A 16,110-nucleotide genomic window follows, 5' to 3' on the forward strand; every position below is an offset into this window, starting at 1 on the left:
AAGGTAGAAACCCTGAGATAAAGTGCATTGATGCACTCAAAATGCCACCTAGAAACCCCTCCTTGGTTTCTCAAAGGAAGGCAGTGAAGGTGAACGGCCTTCCTTTGAGAAACCAAGGAGGGGTTTCTAGGTGGCATTTTGAGTGCATCAATGCACTTTATCTCAGGGTTTCTACCTTCCAAAGTCGATGGAAACCAAATGTATACACACAGAGCCAAGATTTCAGTGTTCCCTATGCACTAACCTGACTGATTACGTCCCTAACCAGAAGACATGGTGTAAAATTACCTGATATGACCACAAGGGTACAGCCCCCGCTTAAAAGTAGCAATTACCAAAAAATAATACTATGACTTTAATAATATTGCAGCTATGGAAAATAAGGGTGTTGTAATATACGGCCACTTTGTCTGGCAAGAGAGAACATGTATTATCACTCTAACTAATTATGCCATCACCCAAATAGTGTGGTTTATTGTGACATTTATTGACATTATAGATCTGTCCATCTCATGCTGCATATAATGTAGTGGGTAGCCCCTTTAAGGCACCTTCACTGCGCATGAAAGACAAACCACTAGGGTGAACTATCTGGCCAGCCCAGATGGCCATTTGAGCACCCAGGTAGTGTATACATATCCCCCACTCATGTGATGTCAAACCCGGAGCGGTGTATCCATAGTGGAGTTTTTAAACTATCCACTACGTCCTCCACTAAGTATTTGCGCAACTGCAATATGTATAGCATCTTTGTCTTACAGATTGTAAGTCTGCGCGCATGCGCAGTCCCACCACCTGAGCTCCGACACTCTGTCTGCGCAGAAGCCTGGAGGATAGGACGTCCTCCACTAAGTGTTTGCGTAACTGTGGGCGACTCTGGCGGCGCACTCGTGATGATGGCGGCGCTCTATAGATGGTGAGTCCAGCAGAAGTCTCTGATTGGCGCATCGTACCTCCTGGGGGGGGGGGGGTGTCCTCAGACATAATTGGCCGGCTGTTATTTGATGCAACTTTTGACAGGTTGCCTAGCCTGTCAATCCAAACATAATGTATATAGTCCACTGCCTGCATAGGGTCACTCAATGCTGCCCATTGACCCCTGAAGAAGCCAGTGATCTGGCGAAACATGTCGGAGAGCAGTCTTAGTTTTTAAACTCAGCACTTCATTCTACTGAAAACTAGTCCTTAGTAGTCCGGCTGGCCTACTTTTCACTGTTAGGTTCACCTAGCTTATAGGCACGGCATCAAAACCGTGCTGTACTCTAGCTTGCAGAGACTGCTGCCTTTAGGACATTTGCAAGCATTCAAGCTTATCTGTTGACTCCAAGTGTGGCTCTTATAGTGGGTTCATGCACCACGGCTCCCACAGAATACGGTTGGATTCACAACCCTATCTAACTATTAAAAGCACAGCAAGCATTTGCAATGGCTGTACCTTAGGCACACCTGATGAGTCAAAGAGCTGATTGCATAGTGGCCTCATGCACCACGGCGTCCACAGCTACTTGGTTGGTTTGACAACCTTGCCTAACTGGTAGCAGCACTGCAAGCATAGTGTGGGCAGTAAACTGCTTATATAGTGATAAGGGTGAGAGTTAGTGCACATGCTCTCCCCCCCCCAATTCACTGAACATTTTTCATCTATCAGTGGAGTGGTGACTGGATTTTTAACCATTTTTGTTATTTTGGTTTGTTAATTACAATTAAATAAGTGTATCATGTTCCCATATAGTTTTTAACTCCAATACTAATAAAAGCGAAGTATTAATTTATTACTGGGGCAAGATAGGTTCAACGCCTGTTTAGGCATCTGTAAATAAAGTATCTAAAATAAACCTTACCCAAGTTTTGTCCCAATTATATATATAATTTATTGAAACTTTTACAAAACACAGCAGGCTTTTCAACAGATAAGTGCAACGCTGGATGGCAAATATTATTTTATTTCGCCACTAATACACGGCAAACTGGGCTTTAGATTATAGCACTGCACCGCACAATGGCAATGAGGCCCTCATTTTTTTTAAACTTTTACAGAACACAAAAGGATTTTCAACAGATAAGTGCAACGCTGGACGGCGAATATATTTTTATTTCGCCAGTAATACATGGCAAACTGGGCTTTAGAATATTTCACTGCACCGCAGAACGGCAATTAGGCCGTAATTTTTTTCTACTCTCACACAAAATGCTTTTCAACAGATAAGTGCAACGCTGAACGGCGAATATATTTTTATTTTGCCTCTAGTACACGCAAAAAAGGGCTTTAAAACAGATAACTGCACTGCTGAGCGGCAAATATATTTTTCCTTTTTCCACTAATACACAGTAATACACACAAAAAGGGGCTTTAAAACAGATAACTGCACCGCTGAGCCACAGATACATTTTTTCATTTTTCCACTAATACACTTAGAAAAGGGCTTTAAAACATATAACTGCACCGCTGAGTGGCAAATATATATATTTTTTTCCACTAATACAAGGAAAAAAGAGCTGTAATTTTCGCATTTCACCACACAACTGATAATAAGCCCTTTTTTTCCTGCTAATACAAGCCAAAAAATGCTCTAGAACATATAACTGGACCGCACAAGGGCAAATAAAACATATCAATATTTCCTTGTAGTACCCCCTGTTAATGCCTGTATCAAACAGCACTTGCACCCTAATAAGAACGGTTTGCTGGAATTACAGAGCTGTATAATGGTAATTTGGATCCGCAGTCAGTGCAGCAAGGTGTAATAGGATTGTTCCTATTCCCCAGGCTGTAACCTCCCCTACTGATCCCTATTCTACATAAATGCTGTGGAATGATTCCTCCCTATCCTTTCCCTACAACTTAGGCCTCATGCACACGACAGTATTTTTTTGCGGTCCGCAAAAAAGGGTTCCGTTGTTCCGTGATCCGTTTCTGTTTTTGTGTGTCTTCCTTTATTTTTGGAGGATCACCAGACATGAAGGAAAGTAAAAAAAAAGTCTAAGTCAAGTTTGCCATGCAAATGATCAAAAAAAAACGGACGCGGACGCGGATGACAATCTTGTGCTCCTCCGTGATGGCTGCCGCTATTTATAGGGCTGTGACATCACAGGGCTGGCTGCTGATTGGCTGCATGCATGGCATTATGGGGGATCCCGCCTTCCCAGAGTTCCTTTCTCCATGTCCTCACACATGTATATTGCCTACACTATTTTAGGAAAAAAATGCGATTCGTTATTCGGAGCGAATCTAATTTTTCCTGAAATTCAGAACAAATTCCACTTTGCCAGCTTCGATTCGCTCCTCTCTAATCTCGATCTTTACTTTTCTTCGTGTTTCTTCTGAGCAGCGGGTTCCCGTGATCCGTATCTACTTTATTGCAGGATGTCAAGCATAGATTATAGCAGCAAACCCAGACGGATCTGCAGCAGATCCGCCAGTGTCATAAATCGGATTACATCGAGAGCGCACCTACTGGAGGCAGATCTGTCAGGGCTGCAAAAGGGGGTTTGGACAAATATTTGGGGTTTATAAGTTAATATGACGGAGAATGACACAGTAGTGTCTGATCCAGATTATCTCCAAGGTAATCCTCGTTACAATAGTGTGTGCAGGACTGGAATGACAGGATGACAGCTCTGTTGTTCTATTCATAGGTCTCGGTAAAAGACAAGTACTGCAAAATGAATAGAACTTTCAGCAGTTTGTAATGACACACCATCAAACCAAGAGTAAAATGCAAACTTTAAGTTTAAGTGCGAAAACTGAGCTACTGTACACACAGCCACCACAGAAGGTACCAGACAATAAGACATATTAGCTAAAGAAGGCATGATATAAAGCAAAGGGCAGCAGAGAGTTAGTCAAGCCATAATTAGAGAGTGGTTGAATCCTGAATGTAATGCAATAAATTCAGTGTGTTCTGACACACCAGAATAAAAGAATACACGCTAGATACAATAAACGTGATTGCACTGGCCACATAAAAAAAGCGTCCTGTCCATGCCCTTCCAAACAGACGGCACCAGTGGTCACGAAAACCTCCACTGACCCCTCTGAGCAGCGTTTCACCATGGGCATCTTTCGGGAGTGTTTCCTCCACATTTATGGTATCTATCATATTTTCCTTTTTCAGGTGTGTCAGTATGCACTGAAGTTTGCATTATATTCAGGTTTTCAATACTCTCTTATTATAGTTAGACTTAGGCCTCATGCACACGACCCTTGTTGTGTTCCGTTCGGCAAAACCGGGTTCCGTTGTTCCGTCATCCGTTTCCGTGTTTGTTTCCGTGTGTCTTCCTTTATTTTTGGAGGATCACCAGACATGAAGGAAAGTAAAAAAAAATCGAAGTCAAGTTTGCCATGCAAATGATAGGAAAAAACGGACGCGGATGACAATCTTGTGCGCGTTTTTTCACCGTCCCATTGACTTGAATGGGTCCGCGAACCGTTTTCCGTGAAAAAAATAGGACAGGTTCTTTTTTTTTGACGGACTGGAACCACGGATGTGGATGACAAACGGTGCATTAGCCAAATTTCCATTGAAAGTCAATGGGTCCGCAGAAAATCACGAAAGACGGAACAACGGACACGGAATGAAACAACGGTCGTGTGCATGAGGCCTTACAGTCCCTTTACACAGACCATTTCTGGGTCTATGCCGAGCGCTGATCAAGCATGGTCACCAACATCAGATTGGTGGTGGTCCGACCCCCGGCACCCCTAGTGGTCACTGCTGTTCTCTGCGCGCTGTTGTCGGCACCAAAGCTAACACTTTGAATGGAGGCGGAAGGACAGCTCCATGTGGCTGCGCTCAGCTCTCGTTCACATAACACGGTGTTCCGGCTCCATTTAAAGTGGTAGTTCCTGCCCCGGGGGTGCAGGTAGAAGCTGACTGTTGGTGGTAACGGGTATCCTGAGGTTTCTGGACTGATGTAGAGTGATAAGGGAGGTGAACGATCCTTCTTACGATCATTCTTCCCCCATTCATTTTGCATATTGTCAGCAGTACATTCCCTGATTACATACTGTAGGCTGAGCGGCTGCAGAGTTTCTGGCACAAAGACTCGTCAAATATGCACCAAATTTATTAAGAGGCCTGAGATTTTTTATAAATTTGTCCCAATTTGTCCCAAAATCCTGAATCTAATGCAATAGATGTGAAATATAAGAAACAGAACTGGATCGCGCATCCTCAATACTATGCTTTTGTCTAACTGCTCCTCAGCGCAATTTGTCGTAGACCTACCCCTATGCTGCATGCTGTGCATGATGCATTAGCATACAATTTGATCAAAAAGCATAGCCCCACTCACCGCGACAAGGTTGCCTCTTCGAATGGGACCCTATTCTAAATTTGGCGCAGCACTGCACGGCGACCACCGACGCCGCAGCACCACCCCGGCAGGCAGCGGGACCCAGCAGTCAAACAGCGCCGCCGCTGTCCGACTAAGCCACCCTGGCACTGGGTCCCACCAACCCACCTGTGAATCTATGCTCTTTTCCCCCTGGTATCAGCACTCCTCCCCATTCGGCCCAGGTGTTTTTAATCAGCAGGAGTCTTCATAAGGCCCCTTTCACACGGGTGAGATTTCCGTGCGGGTGCGATGAGTGAGGTGAACGCATTGCACCCGCACTGAATCCGGACCCATTCATTTCTATGGGGCTGTGCACACGAGCGGTGATTTTCACGCATCACTTGTGCGTTGCGTGAAAATCGCAGCATGCTCCTCTTTGTGTTTTTTTCACGTAACGCAGGCCCCATAGAAATGAATGAGGTTGCGTGAAAATCGCAAGCATCCGCAAGCAAGCGCGGATGCGGTGCGATTTTCACGCACGGTTGCTAGGTGACGATCGGGATGGAGACCCGATCATTATTATTTCCCCTTATAACATGGTTATAAGGGAAAATAATAGCATTCTGAATACAGAATACTAAGTAAATTAGGGCTGGGGGAGTTAAACATTTTTTTATTTTTAATTTACTCCCCTTAATCCACTTGTTCGCGCAGCCCGGCTTCTCTTCTGTCTTCATTTGTAAGCAATATGACCTTTGATGACGTCACTACGCTCATCACATGGTCCATCACTATGGTGATGGATCATGTGATGAGCGCAGTGACGTCATCAAAGGTCCTATTGCTCACAGATGAAGACAGAAGAGAAGCCGGGCTGCGCGAACAAGTGGATTAAAGAGGACCTTTCACCGATTATTACACTGTGAACTAAGCATACAGACATGGAGAGCGGCGCCCGGGGATCTCACTGCACTTACTGTTATCCCGGGCGCCGCTCCGTTCTCCCGCTATGTCCTCCGGTATCTCCGCTCACTAAGTTATAGTAGGCGGAGATTTCAGTCACTAAGTTATAGTAGGCGGAGATTTCAGTCACTAAGTTATGGTAGGCGGAGTCTGCCCTTGTTCTGCTGTAGCGCTGGCCAATCGCAGCGCAGAGCTCACAGCCTGGGAGGTTATTTTCTCCCAGGCTGTAAGCTCTGCGATGCGATTGGCCAGCGCTACAGCAGAACAAGGGAAGACTCCGCCTACTATAACTTAGTGAACGAAGATACCGGAGGGCATAGCAGGAGAACGGAGCGGCGCTCAGGGATAATAGTAAGTGCAGTGAGATCCCCGGGCGCCGCTCTCCATGTCTGTATACTTAGTTCACAGTGTCAGAATCGGTGAACGGTCCTCTTTAAGGTGAGTTATTTTTTTTAACCCCTCCAGCCCTATTGTACTAAGAATTCTGTACTACAACTACACTACACTACAACTAACCCAAACCTGAACTTCTGTGAAGAAGTTCGGGTCTGGGTACCACAGTCGGTTTTTTATCACGCGCGTGCAAAACACATTGCACCCGCGCGATAAAAAAAGAACATCGGAACGCAATCGCAATCAAAACTGACTGCAATTGCGTTCCTACTCGCGCGGGTTTTCCGCAATGCACCGGGACGCATCGGGATCTAAGCCGGACACGCTCGCCTGCAAGGGGCCTAAGGGTATACATTCCTACCTCTCAGTTCGAGTTGACTGTTGAGTCCCGCTGCCTGCCGGGGTGGTGCTGTGGCGTTGGTGGTCACCGTGCAGTGCTGCGCCAAATTTAGAATTCGAAGAGGCAACCTTGTCGCGGTGAGTGGGCCTATGCTTTTTGAACAAATTGTATGCTAATGCCTCATGTACAGCATGCAGCATAGGGGTAGGTCTACGACAAATTGCGCTGAGAAGCAGTTAGATAAAAGCATAGTATTGAGGATGTGCGATCCAGTTCTTTTTTTAAAATATTTTACATCTAATGCAATAGAGACAGTTTATACTGACACTGTAATGTGATGCAATGAATACAAAGAATTCCAATACAGTATTCCCAATGTCAATCACATTAACCTCCTAACAGTCACGTTAAAATTGGAAAAACCGTCACAAAAATGTCACTTTTTTTATTATAGATTTTTAATCGCGCACAACTCAGGGGACACCATTGCATTTTTAACCCCTTAGTGACATCATTCATTTTAGCCTTAATGACCAATGATATTTTTCCCCTTTGTGTTATTGCAGTCATAACTTTTTAATTTTGTCTTCTAATTTTTATTTTATGTTGCTGGATTAGTTTTTTAGAAACCATTTTGGGGTATATATAGTGTAGTAAATAACTTTTATCTTTTTAATTTTAGGGGGGGAATAAAAAAACTGCAAATTTTACATTTTGTGGGATTTATTTAAGGTGTTCACTGTGTGGTAAAAATAACATAACTTTATTATGTGGGTCAGTACAGTGATGATGATACCACATTTCTATGCATTTTTTACTGTATTTCCTTTCCTCCTGCAGGCCATCAGCTCTGCACCTGCTCCCCCTCTCCTCCCCAGCAGGGGAGCTGCTTTAACTTCCCATATCTCTGCCAGAGATATGGGCTTTGTATTGTTTGAGAACTGAGATTCTAAGCTTTCAGACAATACCAGAATGACAGCAATATCTTCACTACATGAGAAGATATCACTTTTAGAAATTGGAATGCAGTGAATGAAGCTGAAAGTGAAGGTAAAAGCAGGTTTTACCTGCGATTATTCCCGACTTGATTTCTAGCAGTGATATCTCCTGGTTATCTTGGGCTAATGCAGTCGTTTTGGTCTTGTATGGACTGCCAGCCTTGCTCTATCTGCTACCAATCAGGAGATATCAGCATCTAAAGCAGCCTCCTCCCTCCACTTCTGCCCGAGCTAGCTGAAGCTAATTTAGAAATTGCTATCTGAGTCGGGAGTGTGTCACTGTCTGAGGCCTCATGCACACGACCATTGCTTGGCTGTTTCGTGCATTGGGGACCGCAATTTGCGGTCCCTAATGCACGGGCACCTTCCGTGTGGCTGCCACAGATGGATGCAGGCCCATCAACTTGAATGGGTCCGTGATCCATTCGCACAGCAAAAACATAGAACATGTTCTATTTTTTTTTCAGTGTGGAGGCACGGAGAGAAATCCCACAGAAGTGAATGGGTCCGAATACGTGATGCAGTGAGCATACGGCTGGTGCCCGCATATTGCAGACCAGCTGTTTGCGGGCTGCAATACGGGCACGGCCGAGCAACGGCCATGTGCATGAGGTCTGAAACTAGTCAGTGTCAGACTGTGCACGGACACGCCCCTCTGAGAAGAGGACCAGTAAGACCTAGTTGGCAGTTTATTAATACATTTCTAGTAGGAGTAATAGAGGAATGATACAACATAAAAATATATGAGACGATGCTCCTGAATTGCTATTACATTTGGAATGCAAATCAGGAGGGGTGATGATGGGTCTTCTTTAAGTCATTACGAGCTCAATATCATAAAAAATATATAATACCGACCCAAGCGAGTGATGGTAATGAGCTGCCCTCCTCCGCACTCTCCGACGCAAGTTTTGCTACGTGCTTTCTCCTAACATATGCTGTTTGTATAAAATACGGGACATACACATAGGACTGCACTGGGTGTGATGTCAGTATCCACATACATACTTCATGAAACTGTACTATTTGAGGAGTGCGGTGATATTTTGGGTCGGATAATCCCGCATCAACTAAGCAATGTTCCCAGAGCTGCATCTAAGACACCGTGAAAACACACATTTTTGTGGAAGGAAACAAAAAGGTGAGAAATAATACCCAAAATAGTGCAATATCATGTCTAAATAATACAGCACCTAAATAATATCGCCATATAAAGCCTAAATAATGCTGCCATATAGCATATATACACATTAAAAGTGGAGCGGAGGATGGTAGTTGTAGTGGTTCAGGCTGCAGTAATCATTCACAGTGGCAATACTCACAACTATGCTCCCTGGGGCCGGGCAGTGATAGGAGGGTGTACCCTTTATATCCTTGGGGCACATCCTGATGTTGGGGCTCCTGGCTGATGGTAGTTATGGTGCTCTTGGTGCTGTGGGTTTGGTGCGGCACAAGGCAGTGCATGTCGGTGCAGTGACCAGGAAATGGTGCTGGAGTCAGTACCCAGGCCAGTTGTAGAAAATTAACAAGTTTCTCTTTACTTATGTGCAGAATTGGAGTTGTAGTACATCCAATGGTATCAAACACACAATTCCAAATAATTCACAGTGCAAATCTTCCCAGGTAGCAATGTATGGATTTGAGCCAGGATGGGAATAGTAGTACTCCTTCCCTCTTTCTCCCTCTGCAGAATCTAAGGCAGGCATTAATATTCTAGGGATGGCAGCTGAAGGGGTTAAGATCTGATGGGCCAGACCGTGTCCAAGTGTGAAGGTTGTCTTAACAATGTCCCTGTCACAGCTCCAGTGCTCAGCCATGAAGATTCTGGACCTTCTAGTCCTTTCTTTTTACCTCTTTCTGGAGCTCTGTAGAAATGGTGAGGTAATCCTCAAAGACGGTGATTCACCAGAACTTTGTCTGGTCCTGTGAGGAGTGGGACACGTCACAGCATTCCCTTCCTCCTCCTCTAACTCCTTAGTCCATCTCCTAACTCTTTGCAGTGGCAGAGTCAGGATTGTTAACCCCGACTGATCCATACAGAGATATGCTGATCCATTATATGTTATTTACACATCAAATAACATTATAAAACGGGAACAGTTTGTAAGTACCCTAATCTGTGGTACTGTGAATAATAGGGACAGCACTTCATAGGGCAGTATGCCTTATTTTGCGGTACAACACTTGATGCGTCTTTACAAGTATACACTATGGGAATGCTGGAAGCGAGGTCCAGTAGAGAGGCTAGAATATGGAGAGAAACTCCCGGAGGTGCTGTCGCCCAGAAGAGTGGTTAGGACAGTGATGGTTAGAAGTGATATCCTTCTAAAATATGGTGTCCTAACCATTCTAGGTGAGAGTTTCTTTCTACATACAGCATATAAGTAATTGTGCCATACAACGCCTAAATAATACCAACATGTAATGCCTAAAATGGAAAATACTGCCATACAATGCCAAAATACCAACATGCAATACCTAAAATGGAAAATACTGCCATCATACAATGTCTAACGACTACAGCAACACACAATGCTTACACCATGCAAAGCGTAAAACTGGATGTAAACAGGCTGACTGTTAGGAAGGAGGTCTTCCTTCCCAATAGTCCGCTGCTCGCTCAGTGAAGGAGACACATTTCCTTGCACGATCTCCTTCACTGTATGAGGACGAGTGGTCGCTATTGCTATCGCTTGTCCCCATACAGAACCATAGTTCCTGAGCGCTCCCAGAGGCCATGATCGGTGGTGCTCGCATGGACGACAGGATCACCCGATGAGCGAGCGTTTTGCTCGTTCATCAGGTGATCGGCAGCACATTTACATGGCTAGATTGTCGGGAATGACCTTCACAGGAACCGTTGTTCCTGATAATCTGCATCTTAAGTAATACTGCTATACAATGCCTGATACCAAAATGCAATGCCTAAAATAAAAATACTGTTATACAATTTATAAGTAATACCACCATACAAAGCCCAAATAATGCTGCTATACAGTGCCTAATTTATACCACTATACAAATCGTAAATGATACCACTATACAATGCTTAAATAATAGTGCATAGTGAATGTACTGGATGGGGAGAGAGGATCGCACCTGCAGGGCTGGATGGGTGTTTGGCATTTACTTCGGGGGGGGGGGGGGGGGGGGTTCTTCCATCAAGATTTCCACCACTTTTCATGGCAGGAATAGCACTGCATATGGCACTTTTTAGGACCCGAATATTGCTCTTATAATTTAATGGGCACCATCTGTATCTGTAGTATGATGGATCTGGTGCATCACTTCCCTTAATGAACAAATGTGAACAGAGTTCTAACTCTGTGGCTGTCACCCGAGCCCTTCAGTCTCAAAAGAAGAAACCTATCACAAGTAACGCAATTCATATTACTATACATAGCACCACACCCCATCCCCCCTAGGTCTGAGTCAGGAAATGGTTAAAAGGGTTGCACCAGATTACTAAAATATAGCTGCCTCAGAAACAGTCCCAGCTCTGCTATATTGAAGTGAATGTGGCTGACCTGCAATACCCCAAACAACCTGTGGGCAGGTGTGGCGCTGTTCCTAAATAGAGTGGCCATGCTTCTTCTAATCCTGGACAATAGCGACCTGCAGCACCTATTAGAAAGCACAACATACTCTGTGCACGCTGTGCTTTGTTTGCTCCCCGTCTGCTCTTCAAAGTGATTTATTTTTTAGATTACGGGCTGATTACTTCACAGGGGTCATGGCTCCAAATCCCCTGCGCCCATTCAAACAGTCTTGTTGTTTTGAATGATAAAATGTTTCTTGTGTTTGGTCACCACTAGGGGGAGCTTATTGGAAATAGATTTCTACAGGTCCCTTTAAATCCTACTCCACTGCTCCCCCTAGTGGCTCATCCATGTAATTCTATGGTATTTTGAATGGAAACAAATAGGTATGAAGCCCCATCTCCTATATTAGGAAATGAATCAGTGCAGAATTTTTGAGTAAATTGTTAAAGTGAGAACCTTTTGTATCAAACATCGTTAAACCACAACAAACTAACGAAGAAGATTAAACAAGACCGGTGTCTCTGGTATGAAAGATCTCAGTGCAGGATGAACCCGTTGGAAACTTCCGATCACATATGAGAAGAGACACTGGGTTTAGCCCTGGGACGGCTGTCATCCGACATCCCACATGTGCAATTGTGCCAAGTCTAAAGCCCTCGAGTTCACGTCTAAGTATCTGAGCAATTAGAAGCCGGGTGTACGCACGTACCTCCAAAGAGAGCTCTCCGTGATGCTTCCCAGGTTGTAATCGTACAGCTTTGTCAGAATTAGTATCACCTGCAGGCGAGAAGGAGACAGAGAGAGAAAGACAATCTCAGATTAGTCTGAAACAATTACTGTCTGGTGAAAGCAAAAAATGGAGCTGACCCTAGGGGAGCGTTAGCATTTGTCTTAATGGGCGCGTATTACAAGCGAGCGGGACGTATAAAGCTAACAGAGAGCGACTGGGATGGTCGCAGGCGCTAAATCACAAGAAGGAAGAGGCTTCGCTTCTGCCGGGGCGACTGTCAACGTGGAGCTGAGGTGTCAGATACGGAGCAGCGCAAAGCCGCCGAAGGCTAGGGAGCAAGTGGGAGAAGACAGGGGCATTATGGGTAAAGTATTCTAATGAGATGCAAAATGAGTGGATTTCACGACTAGAAAAAATGGCCATTTCCTTCAGAAGAGTCTGATCAGAAGTCAGGAAGAACGGTGTGAAGGCCATCTTGGGGGTGACGGCTGTAACTGTGGCCAATAACGGGAATGTGAAGACCCTCCTAGGAATCACTTGTGCGGCTGAGGGACCCTCCTGTGTCCACAACACCTAGTATAGAGAGAAACCTGTGCGGAATGGGGAGGCAGGCTACTGGATGGCAGATACAACCAAACATAGGAACGGGTTAGACATAGTGACTGGATATTCTGAGTACCAGAATCCCTACCGATCCCCGTTCCAGGCTGGGGAGAGCAAGTGCTTGACTGGGAAATATCAAGTGAGTGACCCTTTCAGGTTCAGATCTCCACACGCAACTGGGATCATGCACCCCTGGGATCGGTGTAGGTCCCAACAGTCAGATCGACCCAATCAGACCTTCTGCCATAAAAGTCCATAGCGGGAACTGGCAGTGGCCTTTTGTACATCTGATATGGTACCCCAGGATACAGTATTCAAAATGGTGACCCCCCCAATCTCCCCTTTTTAGGAGAGGTGACCATACATGCAAAGTCTACTGGAGGTATGGAGATAGCCAAGCCAATGACTCCCTTAGACTTGAAAGAGTGTCACACACAGGCATCAGCGCCTCAGAGCCATCAGGGAATCCCCGCTGAGAGGTCGGAGGTCCCTGAGCAGAGCGTTGTATAAACTGCCCCATACCACCCAACTTAGAAAGAAACCAAAGAGGAAGAACTCAAGCAGTACCCAATCCATTCCAGTCTCCTTGGTGTCCCCATACAGTTATAATGCCTCGATGTGCTCCCACACTTTCATTTTGGCATACCATAACAGTGCCCCACACACAGTAAGGATGCCCCTGTAGTGTCCTCACACAGTAAGGATGCCCTCTTAGTGTCCTCACACACAGTAAGGATGCCCTCTTAGTGTCCTCACACACAGTAAGGATGCCCTCTTAGTGTCCTCACACATTAATGATGCCCCTTTACTGCCCACATACAATAAGAATGCCCCTTAGTGTCTCTGCATATTAAGGATGCCCTCTTAGTGCCCCATCCAGTAAGGATGCCCATGTAGTGCCCTCACACAATAGGGATGCCCCTGTAGTGCCCTCGCACAGTAGGGATGCCCCTGTAGTGCCCTCACACAGTAGTGATGCCCCTGTAGTGCCCTCACACAGTAGCGATGCCCCTGTAGTGCCCTCACACAGTAGGGATGCCCATGTAGTGCCCTCACACAGTAAAGATGCCTCTGTAGTTCCCTCACACAGTAAGGATGCCCCTTTACTGCCCCCATACAATAAGGATGCCCCTTAGTGTCTCTGCACATTAAGGATGCCCTCTTAGTGCCCCATCCAGTAAGGATGCCCCTGTAGTGCCCTCACACAGTAAGGATGCCCCTGTAGTGCCCTCACACAGTAAGGATGCCCCTTTAGTGCCCCCATACAATAAGGATGCCCCTTAGTGTCTCTGCACATTAAGGATGCCCTCTTAGTGCCCCATCCAGTAAGGATGCCCCTGTAGTGCCCTCACACAGTAGGGATGCCCCTTTAGTGCGCTCGCACAGTAGGGATGCCCCTGTAGTGCCCTCACACAGTAGGGATGCCCCTGTAGTGCCCTCACACAGTAGGGATGCCCCTCTAGTGCCCTCACACAGTAGGGATGCCCCTCTAGTGCTCTCACACAGTAGGGATGCCTCTGTAGTTCCCTCACACAGTAAGGATGCCTCTGTAGTGCCCTCACACAGTAGGGATGCCCCTGTAGTGCCCTCACACAGTAGGGATGCCCCTCTAGTGCCCTCACACAGTAGGGATGCCTCTGTAGTTCCCTCACACAGTAAGGATGCCTCTGTAGTTCCCTCACACAGTAAGGATGCCTCTGTAGTGCCCTCACACAGTAGGGATGCCCCTCTAGTGCCCTCACACAGTAGGGATGCCCCTGTAGTGCCCTCACACAGTAGGGATGCCCCTCTAGTGCCCTCACACAGTAGGGATGCCCCTGTAGTGCCCTCACACAGTAAGGATGCCTCTGTAGTGCCCTCACACAGTAGGGATGCCCCTCTAGTGCCCTCACACAGTAGGGATGCCCCTGTAGTGCCCTCACACAGTAGGGATGCCCCTGTAGTGCCCTCACACAGTAGGGATGCCCCTGTAAGTCCCCTCACACAGTAAGGATGCCTCTGTAGTGCCCTCACACAGTAGGGATGCCCCTCTAGTGCCCTCACACAGTAGGGATGCCCCTGTAGTGCCCTCACACAGTAGGGATGCCCCTCTAGTGCCCTCACACAGTAGGGATGCCCCTGTAGTGCCCTCACACAGTAAGGATGCCTCTGTAGTTCCCTCACACAGTAAGGATGCCTCTGTAGTGCCCTCACACATTAGGGATGCCCCTGTAGTGCCCTCACACAGTAGGGATGCCCCTCTAGTGCCCTCACACAGTAGGGATGCCTCTGTAGTTCCCTCACACAGTAAGGATGCCTCTGTAGTTCCCTCACACAGTAAGGATGCCTCTGTAGTGCCCTCACACAGTAAGGATGCCCCTGTAGTGCCCTCACACAGTAAGGATGCCCCTATACTGCCCCCATACAATAAGGATGCCCCTTAGTGTCTCCGCACATTAAGGATGCCCTCTTAGTGCCCCATCCAGTAAGGATGCCCCTGTAGTGCCCTCACACAGTAGGGATGCCCCTTTAGTGCGCTCGCACAGTAGGGATGCCCCTGTAGTGCCCTCACACAGTAGGGATGCCCCTGTAGTGCCCTCACACAGTAGGGATGCCCCTCTAGTGCCCTCACACAGTAGGGATGCCCCTCTAGTGCTCTCACACAGTAGGGATGCCTCTGTAGTTCCCTCACACAGTAAGGATGCCTCTGTAGTGCCCTCACACAGTAGGGATGCCCCTGTAGTGCCCTCACACAGTAGGGATGCCCCTCTAGTGCCCTCACACAGTAGGGATGCCTCTGTAGTTCCCTCACACAGTAAGGATGCCTCTGTAGTTCCCTTACACAGTAAGGATGCCTCTGTAGTGCCCTCACACAGTAGGGATGCCCCTCTAGTGCCCTCACACAGTAGGGATGCCCCTGTAGTGCCCTCACACAGTAGGGATGCCCCTCTAGTGCCCTCACACAGTAGGGATGCCCCTGTAGTGCCCTCACACAGTAAGGATGCCTCTGTAGTGCCCTCACACAGTAGGGATGCCCCTCTAGTGCCCTCACACAGTAGAGATGCCCCTGTAGTGCCCTCACACAGTAGGGATGCCCCTCTAGTGCCCTCACACAGTAGGGATGCCCCTGTAGTCCCCTCACACAGTAAGGATGCCTCTGTAGTGCCCTCACACAGTAGGGATGCCCCTCTAGTGCCCTCACACAGTAGGGATGCCCCTGTAGTGCCCTCACACAGTAGGGATGCCCCTCTAGTGCCCTCACACAGTAGGGATGCCCCTCTAGTG

General features: G+C 46.7%; 1 protein-coding gene across 1 annotated transcript in view; it reads right to left on the reverse strand.

Annotated features, from left to right (window-relative positions):
- The window catches only part of LOC122942245 (VPS10 domain-containing receptor SorCS1-like), a 578,027-nt gene that overhangs the window by 356,046 nt on the left and 205,871 nt on the right, over positions 1-16,110 (reverse strand). The window contains exon 2 of the mRNA XM_044299747.1: positions 12,223-12,290. Coding sequence (XP_044155682.1) covers positions 12,223-12,290 — 68 coding nt within the window. The remainder of the gene's footprint in view (positions 1-12,222; positions 12,291-16,110) is intronic.

The sequence above is a fragment of the Bufo gargarizans genome, chromosome 6 (assembly GCF_014858855.1).
Source record: "Bufo gargarizans isolate SCDJY-AF-19 chromosome 6, ASM1485885v1, whole genome shotgun sequence".
NCBI classification, from domain to species: domain Eukaryota; kingdom Metazoa; phylum Chordata; class Amphibia; order Anura; family Bufonidae; genus Bufo; species Bufo gargarizans.